The 14,398-nt window shown below is 38.5% G+C and overlaps 1 protein-coding gene across 1 annotated transcript in view; it reads left to right on the forward strand.

Annotated features, from left to right (window-relative positions):
- Window positions 1-14,398, forward strand: part of MAU2 (MAU2 sister chromatid cohesion factor) — a 93,162-nt gene that overhangs the window by 29,839 nt on the left and 48,925 nt on the right. Inside the window, exons 5-7 of the mRNA XM_069086908.1 lie at window positions 1,163-1,257; window positions 3,012-3,039; window positions 12,403-12,558. Of these exons, the coding sequence (XP_068943009.1) occupies window positions 1,163-1,257; window positions 3,012-3,039; window positions 12,403-12,558 (279 nt within the window). The remainder of the gene's footprint in view (window positions 1-1,162; window positions 1,258-3,011; window positions 3,040-12,402; window positions 12,559-14,398) is intronic.

The raw sequence follows: 14,398 nt of genomic DNA on the forward strand, positions 1-14,398 counted from the left end.
AACAAGCTCCCTTAGGCAAAATGCACCTTTTTCACCTGTGCTAGCTGCTCTCCCTCTCTCTCTCTCCTCTCTCTCAGCTCCACCTCACTCTTCCACTTCCTGCTCCACCTGTTCAGCAAGTTCCTCCCACTACAGGCTTCATGTGACTCAGGCTTAAAGCAGGTCACATAGGGGTCACATAATGGGCAAAAAAGATCTTTCCATTTCATTAACAATACAGGGTCTCAGTTGCCTCATCTATAAAATAAGGAATTTGAAGTAGGGGATTTCTAAGATCTTTCCAACCTCTAAATCCTTTGATCTCAGAAGCATGAAGATTAACAGCATTCCCCATGAGTGGCTATCCAGGCTCTGCTTGAATATCCAGGTAAAATCTTTCTTACATTGAGTCAATACCTGCTTCCTTGAGGCTTCTAGCTATTAGTCTTCGTACTTGCCCTCTGCAGAACAAGTTTGATCCCTCTTTGCTATGACAGCTCTTCAAGTATTTGAAGACAACAATCATAAGTTTTCTTTTCCCCAGGCTAAAGAGCATTAGTTCTTTCAACTGATCTTTGTATGACATAATGTGTTTATGATATAACTTAAGATGTGAGCACTGCACAAAACTGAAGACCTAGGCTTAACACCAATATAGCAGAGAGAAAGAAAGTGTTATCAGGTTTCCAGGAGGAGTTAAGGCATTTCCAGTCTTCTGATTTTCTTCCTACCTCTACCATAATTTGGGTAATATTTTTTTCATGCCTAGCAGTATCTTTACATAGAGCGATATTCCCCTTGTCCTTTTTCTAGGGATATTTATATTTAACTATGGCTTATTACATATTACTATTTGTCAGATGTAGATTTACTCCCACCTGCTTAATTGCTTTAAGGGCTTTTATGGACATTAGTGTTAACTGTCTACTACACATCTGATGCATCATTAAACTTAAATAATATGCACATAGTTGAAATAGACTTCTGTACCAAAAGCATTTGAAGAGTATGAAGATTACTCATCTAATTAAGTTCAAAACTGATATAGAGATAACTATTGAAATATGGCAGGGCCAAATTTTAACTGGTTAACAAATAAAAATATACAGTAGTATAAAAAGTGATGTGTTTGAAATGGAAACATTTGAAATGAAAGGATTGAATGTCTCCTCTCTTTTTTTAGCAACTTCACACACTTGAAAAAGATTTGGTATCTGCATGTGACTTACTTGGAGTTGGAGCAGAATATGCAAGGGTAGTAGGATCAGAATACACCAGGTATGCAGGTATTTCTTTCCTTCCCTGATTTGCACACATTCTTCCTTTTTTTGATTTCTTCTCTACTTCTACTAGTCATTCCAAATTTATTTGGAATAACTCAGCAATAGACAAACTAGTCTAAAATTAGTATAGCAGCCATGTTTCTATTAAAAATTATTTTTGAATTTTCTGAACTATAGTTCTAACATTTTTCTGTTTATTCTGACCTAAAATGTTGTAAGAGGTACCATTTAACCTTGTAAAAAAGTACATAATCTAAACTGGAATCCACATATTTATCTTCAGTGGGTACGCAGCAGTTCTCAGTATTAATTATTCCGTATTTGACATAAAATGATTCCCCAGAATACTCTGAAGAAAATTACTTTGATTTAACCATTTTCTTAAATTGTGAATTACAAATGATAGGGTCAATGAAAAGTAGTGTGGCTTATATGAACAAGCAATGGAACATGGTGTCCAGAGAGCTAGATGTGAATCTTTGCTTTGCAATTTGACCTTAAGCAAATAACTTAAGTTCCCTCATCCTCATTTTCTTCCTTTATAGCATAGAAATGATAATACTTAGACTGCTGTCCTCCCCAGGTTGTTGTGTGAAATATAATGCATATATAATGTTGTATAGACATAAAGAACAAAATAAAAGTAGACTTACATCATTATGACTCATTAGACTCTGACAAGTACTGTCAGTTCTGTGCCATGGTGTCTTCCCAGTACCACAACCCTCTCCCCCCCCCCCCCCAACACTGAGATGTGGCCTTGAAAGCGTCTGTTTTTCTTGTTTAAAATTTAAATTCTTCTCTCCTATGAAAATCTGCCTTTGTTACCATTAATGGATTTGTTATGGCCCAAATCCATTCATAAACAAATCTATTAAGGCTTTTTCTGATCATTCCTTTGTTTTAAATGGAATCCCATAAAGTTGCAATTAATTACCTTTATAATAATAATAATGGTAATATAGCTCACATTTTGATAACACATTAAGGTTTACAAAATTCTTTCCTATTTCACAATAGGGGCAACTAGGTGGTGCTGTGGATAAAGTGCTGGTCCTGGAGTCAGGAAGACCTGACTTCAAATTCAGCCTTACATTCTTAACTAGCTGTTTAACTCTGAGCAAATCACTTAACTCTGTTTGCCTCGTATTCTTCATATGTAAAATAAGCTGGAGAAGGAAATGGCAAATCACTCCAGTATCTTTGCTAAGAAAACCTCAACAAGGTCACAAAGAGTCAGACACAGCTAAAATGACTAAATAACGGCAATACTTCACAATAGCCTTGTGAAGTAGGTAGGTCAGATGTTATTGTCCCCATTTTGCAGATGAGGAAACTTAAAACTCAGGGAGGAATTAACAAGTAGATGTAGCAAGGTGATTTTCCATATCACCTACTAGTGTATTGTAACCATGAGAACTAGAACAGTATGCAGTGAACCTTTATAGAATACTGACTGTAATAACTGATTTTTAAAATCTGTTAGTCTGGGGCAGCTAGGTGGCACAGTGAATAGAGTACCTGCCCTAGAGTCAGGAGGACCTGAATCCAAATCTGGCCTCATACACTTAACACTTACTAGCCCTGTGACCTTGGGCAAGTCACTTACCCAATTGCCCTGCCTTTCCCCCTCCCCCCAAAAAATATGCAGTACCCTGAGCACCTGATTATATCTGAGTATTTAATTATCATGTTTTAGCGACTCAGGCCATTGCTGGCTCTCACTGTTATTCACATTCTTATTTTCAGGGCACTGTTCCTGCTGAGTAAGGGGATGGTAAGTAAAGTTTGTTTTTTAATTCTGCAGTGTGAGGATTGCACAGGAGTGGGATGGATTAGGCATCTTATTGAATGGAACTTGTGGAAGTATCAAGATTATTACATAGTAGGAGTATCAAGATTATTAAAATTTGTCATTAAGCCTTAATTTTTCATGCCTAAAATATTTGCCTCTAGCAGTGTATCTTCTGAAAATTAAACAGACTTAAGGAAAACAGAAATGTTTGGCTATCCAAAATCTTAGTGCACTTTGACCTTACATGTATTTTTTTTTTCTTGCATGTATTTTAGACTGTGCTCCTTTATTGTTACTGCTGTTTTCAAAAAGTTTAACTTCACTTCAGCCCAAGTAAATACACAGTTTAAGGCTCTGATGGTTCATTCAGCAAATATCTATGAAACACCTGTAATATGTAAGGCACTATCCCAGGAATACCAAGTTATATAACATAGACCTTGCTGTTTTAAAACTTATTGTCTACTAGTGGGAAAAAGACATATGCAAATAACTACAATGCAAAAGGAGGATATGATAATCTAATTCTACAAACATTAAGTGCCTAACATGTGCAAGGCATTGGATGTGCAACAATGAAAAATAACATAATCCACACACCCAAAAAGCTTATGGTCCTTCATGGGAGAAATGAAATGTACACAGACAGGGATCTTACAAGGTAAAGTGTGGGAGGGCCAAAAGAGAGACACAAAATGCTCTAGGAAAGTTTGAGAAGGGGTGGATCACTTAGACTTGGGAAGTTCAAGAAAGACTTCATGAAGAAGAGTTTACCAGAAGGGAACCTTGAAAAAAGGGGGGGTGGTATTTCAACAAGAAGTGAAGGTTAGGAGAGCAGTCTATTCAAGGCGGGGAGATTGCACAATCAAAGGTATAGAGAGAGGAAGGAATTTGATAATGATGGGAAATGGAGAGGATCCAGTTTGACAGTAACCTAGAAGTTTACATTTTGTTTGGTTGCACTGGGAGAGAAAAAATTTAGTTACATGGACATCAATTAAAACTGTCTTTGTGCTGAAAGTGAAGGGAGGAAGCACTTCTTGGTTTGCCTTGCTAATGATAATTTCATCCTCCAAAAGATGAACCAATGAGAGGGGAACTGATATTCTGGACCCAGTTCTTATCCACAAGGTGAAACTGGTGGTTAAAGTAAAAAGTGATAGGAACCTCAGGGAGAAATGACCATTCCCAGCTTGGAATTTGTGATAGCAAGAGGAAAGGTGAGAGTAGTGTGTGCCGCAGATTTCTAAAAAGGGTTCGGAGGGAGGGATAGATAGAAGAGTCCATGGACTACATTTCTATAGGAAAAATGGGAAGCTCTCAAGTAAACAGGGAATGCTGACTAAAGAGACCGGTATGAACACCCCTGGACCTCATGGACCAACTCACATTTTTTGTTGTTGTTGGGTTTTTGTGGGGGGGGGGGGGGTTTTGTGGGGGGGGGGGGGGTTGGTTGGTTTTTTTTTTTTGCTTTTTGGAGGGCAGTTGGGGTTAAGTGACTTGCCCAAAGTCACATGGCTAGTAAGTGTGTCAAGTGTCCGAGGCCGGATTTGAACTCAGGTCCTACTGACTCCAGGGCTGGTGCTCTATTCACTGCGCCACCAAGCTGCCCCCCAACTCACATTTTTAAAAAGATACCGGTATCAGTGATATAAGCAGGGATGGGTAATGTAGGATGAATACAAAAGCATGACAATAGGCCTATAAGAATAGTATCAGATGTACTAAAGCTCAAATTGAGTGGAGGCTGGTAAAGCTGAGACTAAAACAAAGGATTCTGTTTTTTTCTTTGCTTCTTTGATAGATTTATATTTTCATCAATGTGGATGTTCCTTCCAATAATTCAAATAATATTCTTTTCTTACCTTCTATGCAGTTCTTATCCATGTCCTCCCATATGTGCAACTCAGATGGATGATTTAGTGTACTATAGGCCTTCAGAGATTGTAGATCTACAACTGGAAGGACTCTCAGAGACCTGGAGGGGTTTAAGTAACGTACTCCAGGTCACAGAGGTATAAATAAGCATCAGGAGTTAAATTTCACCCATGGAACATTCAGGCTGTCCATTACCTTTTTTTCCTTTGGTTTTCACATCATAGTCATTTCCAAATGTATGGCCCCTAGCCCATCTATTGTAACATGAAAAAAGAGAGAAAAAAGGTAGCTTGGCAAAGTCAGCTAGCACATCAACCATATCAGTACATGCAGTATCCAACTCCATAATCCCTTTCTCCCCCACCTCTGCAATGAAGAGGAGATTTACATCTTCTCAACTCTTCTGCCTGGCCAAGCTTGGTGATTATAACTGTATAGTATTCAGTTTCATCTATTCTTTCTATTTATATTGTAGTCAATATATATGTTCTTTTTTTGGTTCTGCTCACTTTACATCATTCCCATTAAGTTTTCTCATACTTCTCCAAATTCTTCTTATTTTTTTATGGCAATATTTTCTCATTGCTTCCATGCACTTTCATGTAATTTGTTTAGTTATTCCTTAGTCAGTGTATCCCTCCCTCTTGCTAGATGACTGTCCTCAGTCATACATCTCTCAGATGATTTCCTTTGTACAGTTGTCCAGTTCTTTTTTGATAATATGCTGCATACTTGCCGTGTACTCCTCCACTTCCCTTTTATTGACCTGTAACTTTGTAGGTTGTAGTATTCCATGATTCAAAGTCATATAGCATCACTGTAAGAATATTGGTGGGGCTTTAGTTTGAGGAAGAACCTTCAGGTCATTAAAATGTTGTACAACTTTTCAAATGCAATGTAGCTTATTCCTCCCATCTAATTCTGGGCCCAGTGCAGTGTTTCATCTGCAGCATTTGTCCAAAATGTATGCACTGGTAGACCAGCTCTAGGAACTGTTCTTCCAAGAGCCTATCATAATCTGGAAAGCAGGGGGTTTTCCCCTTTTATTTCCCACATGGATGACATGGGCAAACTCTTAGAATGACTGTGTGTCTCATTTAGGCTCTACAAAGTTCCAGGGTGGAATTAGCAGAGTGTCATCTGAAAATAGTAGCTCATAAAGGACTTCAACATCTGTAGGGAATCTCTCCTTAAAACCTTCTTTTGTACATAGCACTCACAACACCTATAATGATACTATGTATTCTTGTTTTAATTCTTTAATATTTATAATGCCTAGCTTGTTATTATAAATAGCTTGATCCTAATAGTGAGTCCTTGTACAATATTGTTTCTGTTATATCTTTCAGTAAATTTCATATAATTTTAATATATGCACAAGAGGCAACATGTTGGAGAATGCAAAAGACATTTTGTTCTACCAGTGAAATACTTTTTAGAAATTAAACAATAGGGGCAGCTAGGTGGTGCAGTGAATAGAGCACTGGCCCTGGAGTCAGGAGGACCTGAGTTCAAATCTGGCCTCAGACACTTAACACAAAACTAGCATGTGACCTTGGGCAAGTCACTAACACTAATTGCCCTGCCTTCCCCCCTCCAAAAAAAAAAAAGAAATTAAACAATAAGCACAGTAGGGTCTTGTACTCTATATCTTTGCAGTCAGCTTTGTGCCTGCAAAGATGTAATCTATCATTTTGTGGAAAACCTGTTCTCATGTACCATTAATATTTATGTAAATTATTCTCATAAAGATTTTTATAAAGATGGAAAAGTAAGCATATATTTTAAGTTATTGTGTTATATTTTTATTATTAATTTTTTTGTTTTCAACATTCACTTCCACAAGATTTTGAGTTCCAAATTCTCCCAATCTCCCCCCTCCCCCACTCCAAGTCTGCTGATACATTTTGATTACCCCTACCCCCAATCTGCCCTCCCTTCTATCACCCCCACCTTCTCTTATTCCCTTCCCTTTCTATCTTCCTATAAGGCAAGGTAGATTTCTATACCCTATTGCCTGTATATCTTATTTCCCAGTTGCATGCAAAAAACGATTTCCAACATTGGTTTTTAAAACTTTTGAGTACCAAATTTTCTGCACCCACCCTCACTGGAGAAGGCAAACAATTCAGTTCAGGTTACACATGTGCAGTCATGCAACACCTTCATAATAGTCATGTTGTGAAAGGCTAACTATATTTCCCTCCATCCTGTACTGCCTCCCATTTATTCTATTCTTCCTTTGACCTTGTTCCTCAAAAGTGTTTGCTTCTGATTACCCCCTCCTCCAGTCCACCCTTTGTTCTATCATCTCCCTTTCCCCCCTACTTTCCTGTAAGGTAAGATAGATTTTCATAACCAATTGAGTGTGTATGTTATTCCCTCCTTGAGCCAAATCCATGAGAGTAGGTTGATTGATTCCATCTTACCTCTCCACTCTTCCCCTCCTCTGTAAAAGTTTTTTCTTGCCTCTTTGGTGTGAGATTATATACCCCATTTTAGCTCTCCCTTTCTCCTTCTTCCAGTATATTCCTTTCTCACATCTTAATTACCTTTTTTAGATATCATCCCTTCCTATTCAACTCACCTTGTACCCTCTGTCTATATATATATATATATATATATATATATATATATATATATATATATTCCCTCCATCTTTATACTAAGAAATGTCTCATGAGTTACAGATATCATCTTTCCATATAGGAATATAGACAATTCAACTGTAATAAGGCCCTTATGATTTCTCTTTCTTGTTTACCTTTTCATGCTTCTCTTGAGTCTTGTATTTGAAAGTCAAATTTTCTACTCAGCTCTGGTCTTTTCATCAAGAATGCTTGAAAGTGGTGGCAGCTAGGTGATATAGTGAATAGAGCCCTGGAGTCAGGAGGACCTGAGTTCAAATACGGCCTCAGACGTTTGACACACTTACTAGCCGTGTGACTTTGGGCAAGTCACTTAACCCTAATTGCCCCCCAAAAAGCAAAAAAAAAAAAATGCTTGAAAGTCCTCTATTTCATTGAATGTTTATTTTTTTTCCCTGAAGAATTATACTCAGTTTTGCTGGATAGGTGATTCTTGGTTGTAATCCTAGCTCCCTTGACCTCCAGAATATCATTTTCCAAGCCCTCCAATCCCTTAGTATAGAAGTTGCTAAATCTTGTGTTATCCTGATTGTGTTTCCACAGTAGCTGAATTGTTTCCTTCTGACTGCTTGCAATATTTTCTCCTTGATCTGGGAACTCTAGAATTTGACTGTAATATTCCATGGAGTTTTCCTTTTGGGATCTCTTTCATGAGGTAATTGGCAGATTCTTTCGATTTCTATTTTACCCTCTGGTTCTAGAATATCAGGGCAATTTTCCTTAATAATTTCTTGAAAGATGATGGCTGGACTCTTTCTTTGATCATGGCTTTCAGGTAGTCCAATAATGTTTTTATATCTCTCCTGAATCTGTTTTCCAGGTCAGTTGTTTTCCCAGTGAGATAGTTCACATTGTCTTCTATTTTTTTTTTCATTTTTTTGGTTTTGTTTTATAATTTCTTGATTTCTCGTGAAATCATTAGCTTCCATTTACTCCATCCTAATTTTTAAAGAATTTTCTTCAGTGAGCTTTTGGATCTCCTTTTACATTTGGTCAATTCTGCTTTTTAAGGCATTCTCCTCACTGGCTTTTTGAACCTCTTTTGTCATTTAGGTTAGTCTATTTTTTAAGGTGCTATTTAAGCTGTTGGCTCTTTTTTCATGATTTTCTTGTATCACTTTCATTTATTTTTCCAGTTTTCCTCTACTTGATTTTTGAAATCCTTTTTGAGCACTTCCATAGCCTGAGATCAATTCATATTTTTCTTAGAGGCTTTGGATGTAGGAGCTTTGACTTTGTTGTCTTCTTCTGGTTGTATATGTTGATCTTCTTTGTCACAAAAGTAAGATTCTATAGTGTGAGTTTTTCTTTTTTCAACTGTTTGCTCATTTCCCCAGCCAATTACTAGACTTAACTCTTTGTTAACATAGGGCTCTACTTCCAGTGTAGAGGATATACTGACCCAAGCTTCAGGGATTTTGTGCAGCTGTTTTCAGAGATACTTCTAGAGACCTTTAAATTTTCAGTCCTTCCATGGTAGTATGATCTCCTGGCCTGTGCTCTGATCTGTGAGTGACCACAAGCACTCTTTTCTGCCTTGGAACCGTGAGGAGAATTCCCTCTCCACTGTCACCACAAGCTCCACCACAGCAGCATTTCTCCCCGCCCCAGGACGGCCACCCAGTATTGCAATCCAGATCCAAGAACAGGCAAATCAAGAGAATCCTGTCTCAGCACCAGCAAAAAGATCCCTGTAATCCCCCTCCTATCAGCCACTTGATCCGTTGATTCCCCCCACTCTTTGTGGGCCGAGTGCTCCAGAAGCAACCACCACTCCAGGCCTGGGGTTGCACCATGCTCCTCTCTCACCCAGGTCCAACAAACCTTTTTAACTGACCTTCTGAGTTTTCTCTGGAGTTTGTGGGTTGAGAAGACTGGAAACCACCACAGCCACCACTGATTCAGTCCCCTGAGGCCTGTTCCAGGTTTGCTGGGGCCACATCTGTGCCAGCAGCCTATTTTGCACTGTACTAAGCTCCTCTCTCAGACTGGTGCAACAGACCTTTCCTATTGACCTTCCAGGTTGTCTTGGGCTGGAAATTTGTTTCACTCTGTCATTTTGTAGGTTCCACTGTTCAAGAATTTTTTTAGAATAATTTTTTACAGGTATTTGGAAGAGTTTGGGGGAGAGCTCAAGCAATTCCCTGCTTTTACTCTGCCTTCTTGGCTCTGCCACCTTGTCATTTTTTTTTTCAGTAATAATCAGATCCATAATTTCTGTCCAAATTTTGGTGTGCTTGCTCTTGTCTTTCAGATACCATAGGAACTGCATCTTCAGCTTTTCCAAAAGTGGCACTTTTGCCTGGACATCCTGACTACATATACTAGGTCTAGTCCAGTTGTTCTTCCTAACTTTGTTTTCTTTTTGCCCTATTTTATAAATATAGTATGTATAGGATGATGATGTTGGAGTCCAAATGTAGTGGTTCCATTGTCATCGATGAAGATAACAGAATCCCTTGGTTCTATCAGAAATCTTTTGATGGAAATGTTAACAAATCTCTTCCATTTTCCATCTGTTTGTTGACATCCTTCCCAGTTTCATCCTTAGTGCTCTCAGGATGTTCTAATTTAATGGGATCTCTCACAAAACCTTGTGTAAAATTTGTTTCTTACTCTAGTGCATCTCCCTGTTTCTTGACACAATACTCTTCATAATCTCCCACAATTCTCCTCTGAAACATTTTGCAAACAAATTTTATTATTAGTTTTATTCTAAACCAAATGTTGCCCATTGTTTCTCATCTCTCTCTTGGCAAGATAATGAAAAGCATTTGTTGGCTATGGTAGTTCCTGAGTTCTTTTTGTCTCCTTATGACAGATTATATAAATCTTAAATTTCATTAGGAACAAGTGATGAGGTTACCATGTCTATTCAGTTACCCATTTCCCATTTTTCAGTATCTGTACCTTAATTAAGTAGTTCAGGTTGGAATTGACTCATTTGCAAGCCAAATCATCTTGTTTGTACTCTTCTAATTTGGTATTATTTCTGATCTCTGCCTAACAAGTCTTTTATCTCTCTGTTCACAAAGAGCTGATTTGGAAATGGCTCCCACTTTAGTAACTACTTGCTTGCTCTCAGCATATAATCAGTTTCATTTTTTCAAATGCTATTCAGTTTGTCTAGTACCTCCCAGCTCTTCTTGAAGAATATATTCATTATAAACATGAGGCTTCTATATAATTTACAAGTCTTTGGCTACTCTCAGTGTCACCTCCATATTCACAATGAAACATCAGAGTTGGACTTAATGGATTTCTTAAGATACATCTTAAGTTTAAAAAAGGCTCAGTGAAAGGATAGGATGGCTACCCAGAGTAGATGGGATGGTGATAACATAACAACAAAAAAAGATAGTTAGTTACTCAACTTTTATATTTGTTTTTTTTTTTTCTCTGCCAAGAGAGAACTAGGCAAAAAAAAAAAAATCTTTGGACTGGAAAGGAAAGAATTAAAAAAAAATTCAAGAAAAGCAGAGAAATAATAAGAAAATTGCCCATCTTCCTTAAATGAATTCAGGCCAGTAGATCCAGATGAACTTCATTCCTAGGGTACCAAAAGACCTGGCTAATGTGGTTTCTGAGCCACTATGGGTGATCCTTAAAAGACAGTAAAGAAGGGGTGGCTAGGTGGCACAGTGAGTAAAGCACTGGCCCCAGTCAGGAGGACCCCCGAATTCAGTTCCAGCCTCAGACACAACACCCACACAAAAAACCTTGGGCAAGTTACTTAACCCCAGTTTCCCTCCAAAAGGCAAAAAAAAAAGAGACACTAAAGAACACACAAAGTACTATAAGACTGAAGAAAGGCAAATGTCCTCATTTTCAGAGAATCTATAAACTACAGACTAGTAAACTTGACAGCACGAATTAAGAAGGGTAAAAATAGAAACCATGGGTAGAATGTAGCAAGAAGCAAATTTAGACTTGATGTCAAGAAAATTTTCCTAACATTTAGACCTCTCCACAAGTGAAATAAAGTATGTAGGGAAATGATTGTGAGTTTTCCTTCAAGACTGGATATCGCTGTCATATGGCAGAGTTGGTTCTAACTTAGGTATGGTTCGCACTAGATTCAATTTGGCTGAATATCTGTGTGTCTCCTCTATGCTGCCGCTGAGGTTCTTTCCATCTCAGAGATTCTGTGATTCTCTTCAGTCTGTCTTTAAACTCAGAGAATGGGGAAAAGCATAGTCAGTGCAAGCACATACTGTTCAAGATATAAAGGTCTCAGGGAAAAGCCAGATTTCAGCTAATACAAGGAAATAGATTAAACGGAGCCAAAATAGATGGGGGAGGGAAGAGGAGATATCCAGGATGGAAAGAAGCATCAAAGACACCATATTGGAGTTTAATAGGGAATGAAAGAGACTGCATAGAATATGGCTGGAGTGAATACAAATGAGAGTATGAGGAGAGATAACAAAGTAGGGCTTTTGTTCATGCATTTATCTGCATGGCTGTCATTAAGAGAATAGAGCCTTAGCAAGTAAGCTGAGTGCGTATGGTATATTAGCTGTGGAGGGAGGATGAATGTAACAGATAGGCAGAGGTCATTGATAGAAAAGCTTATAGGCAGCCCCAATGTTGTTTTTTTGTAAATTAAAACAGATTCATGTTTTGCTGAAGTAAGATGATAGCCTCACTATTTAACTGATCTATGAATCTCAAGTTGGGTGTGTCTGATTTATGAGAGGTTTACTGTTTCATGTTGCATGGCTTATATCACAGTCACTTCAACCACTTATTCCTTTTGAAACTATCAGGAATATTCAAGTTAAAACAAAACAAAACCCCAAATAGGCTTTCCTTACAGCTCCTTCTGATGGAGAGGAAGTTGCAAGAAGTCCATCCCCTTCTGACACTTTGTGGACAAATAGTTGAAAACTGGCAAGGGAACCCCATACAGAAGGAGTCCCTCCGAGTATTCTTCTTGGTCCTCCAGGTGACACATTACTTGGATGCTGGACAGGTATGTAACTCTTTTATATCTATATTTGTCAGGAAGAGACTCCTCATAAAAATTATTACTACCAGTGTTGAAGTTCAAAATCTAGACTTATAAACTGAAATAAGCAGTAATTCCATTGAAGACTTAGCTTCAGTAATCTGTACTTTTGATGTTTTACAATATTTAGACACACTACATGTGTGATTGTATTAAAACTGCATGCTGAAAACTGCTTTTTCAGCTAAACTAGAAATTGAGGCTGTGAGCTAAAAATGTAGTCGTTTAAAGGTGAGGAAAATGTTTCATGAAGCAAAGCTCAGAGATCTGATTTAGGAACAGCAGTTGCAACTTACCCTGCTGAGTTTCAGCAGGTCTGTGAACAGTAAATCTGGAAGATTGCTCAGTCTTTAGGCCTGGCTCATTGAGCAGCATAATGCCTTTGGAGTCTACAGATGGATTCAGACAGTAGCAGGGAAAGTAGAACGTGAAACTCTAACCCTTAGTTTCTAAAGAGTTTCCACTCCTCACACTGTACTCATGCCCAGAAGAATCCATCTTACCATCTGGTGCCTAAGCAAAATCGAAGAGGCAGGGTTTTAGCAGATGCTGCCTTTAAGGCAGGCAGCAGTAACACTTCATATTTTGCCTACCCATGAGCCCCATGTGGCAACTTGTCAAGAGCCCAAGTGTAGCACTTAATTTGCACAGAGTGCAGCTGACTGCAGCTGCTCTCATTTTGGAAAGGGCATTGGGACCTATAAGACTCCAGGTTCCAGCCTTGCATGTTTCATCCTGATCTATAGAGCCTTCTGTTAAATAAAGATAAAGAATTCCTTTTAAGACCCTGCAAACTGCTGTTTTGGAAAAAGGTCAGGATAACCAAAGGCATTATTTGATCAACGTAAAAAAATAACTTCTCTTTGTGAACTTTTGAGTAAATTAGGAGAATAAGCAGAGTTATCATTCCCTGGAAAAGAGGTGCAGTCAAGGTCTATACACAGAGTGTTTTAGGAGGAGGAAGTTCTGTCTGGCAAGAGGCTAGGAAAAAAATAGATGGATGCCACATTTCTTCTGACCAAAAGTCCAAGGTAGGCCCCCCCCCCCCCCACCCCTTCCTACCCCAGAATCTAGCAAAGCCTACTTTAGACTAGGAAACCTAGTTAGGGATCCTGGGAACTCTACACAAGCAAGCAGGCAGGCAACATTTATTAAGCATTCACTGTGTGCCACACACTGTACTAGGAACTGGTGATATAAATACAAGCAAAAAGACAGTCCTCACCCTCAAGAAATTTACATTTTTATAGGGGAAGACGATACATAAAAGGGAGCCGAAAAGCTGGGAATGGTGCAGTACCCACATGGCTATGTGGTGGCAAAGTTCAGAAAGTTAGAAGCATAGCCAAGAGGGGAATGAATTATAACTGGCCTCTGGATTCTGCTTTAATTACCTTAGACTGTTCATTAACTCTTAGCATTTGCATATGTTTGTTGATTTATTTTAATAGGTTCCTTGCTAACCTTAGCCATGGCTTTTCAGCACAAAAAAGTGAAAAGGAGTGTGTGAATACTATTTAAAAGACTACTTGGTACTTTGAAAGAGGGTGGCAAGCCCTAAGGTTTCTGGGGCTGGAGGTTGGGGGTGATCCCAGCTACTAGAATTTATCAGATTCATAGATGAGAAAGAATGCATAAAGGTCTCACAGATCAGATTCTAGGAGCAAGATGCCATGATACATTCCAGTCCTTGTGGTCATGTTTTAATCTGGGTTTAGACTTCACGAGTGGTTCAGTGGAACAGATTTAAAGTGATCTCCATTGTATTCTTCTCAACACATTGAACTGCTGCTTGATGTGAATT

The sequence above is a fragment of the Petaurus breviceps genome, unplaced genomic scaffold (assembly GCF_028583685.1).
Source record: "Petaurus breviceps papuanus isolate PSGF00001 unplaced genomic scaffold, PetGlider_PUasm1.0 180, whole genome shotgun sequence".
In the NCBI taxonomy this organism is placed as follows: domain Eukaryota; kingdom Metazoa; phylum Chordata; class Mammalia; order Diprotodontia; family Petauridae; genus Petaurus; species Petaurus breviceps.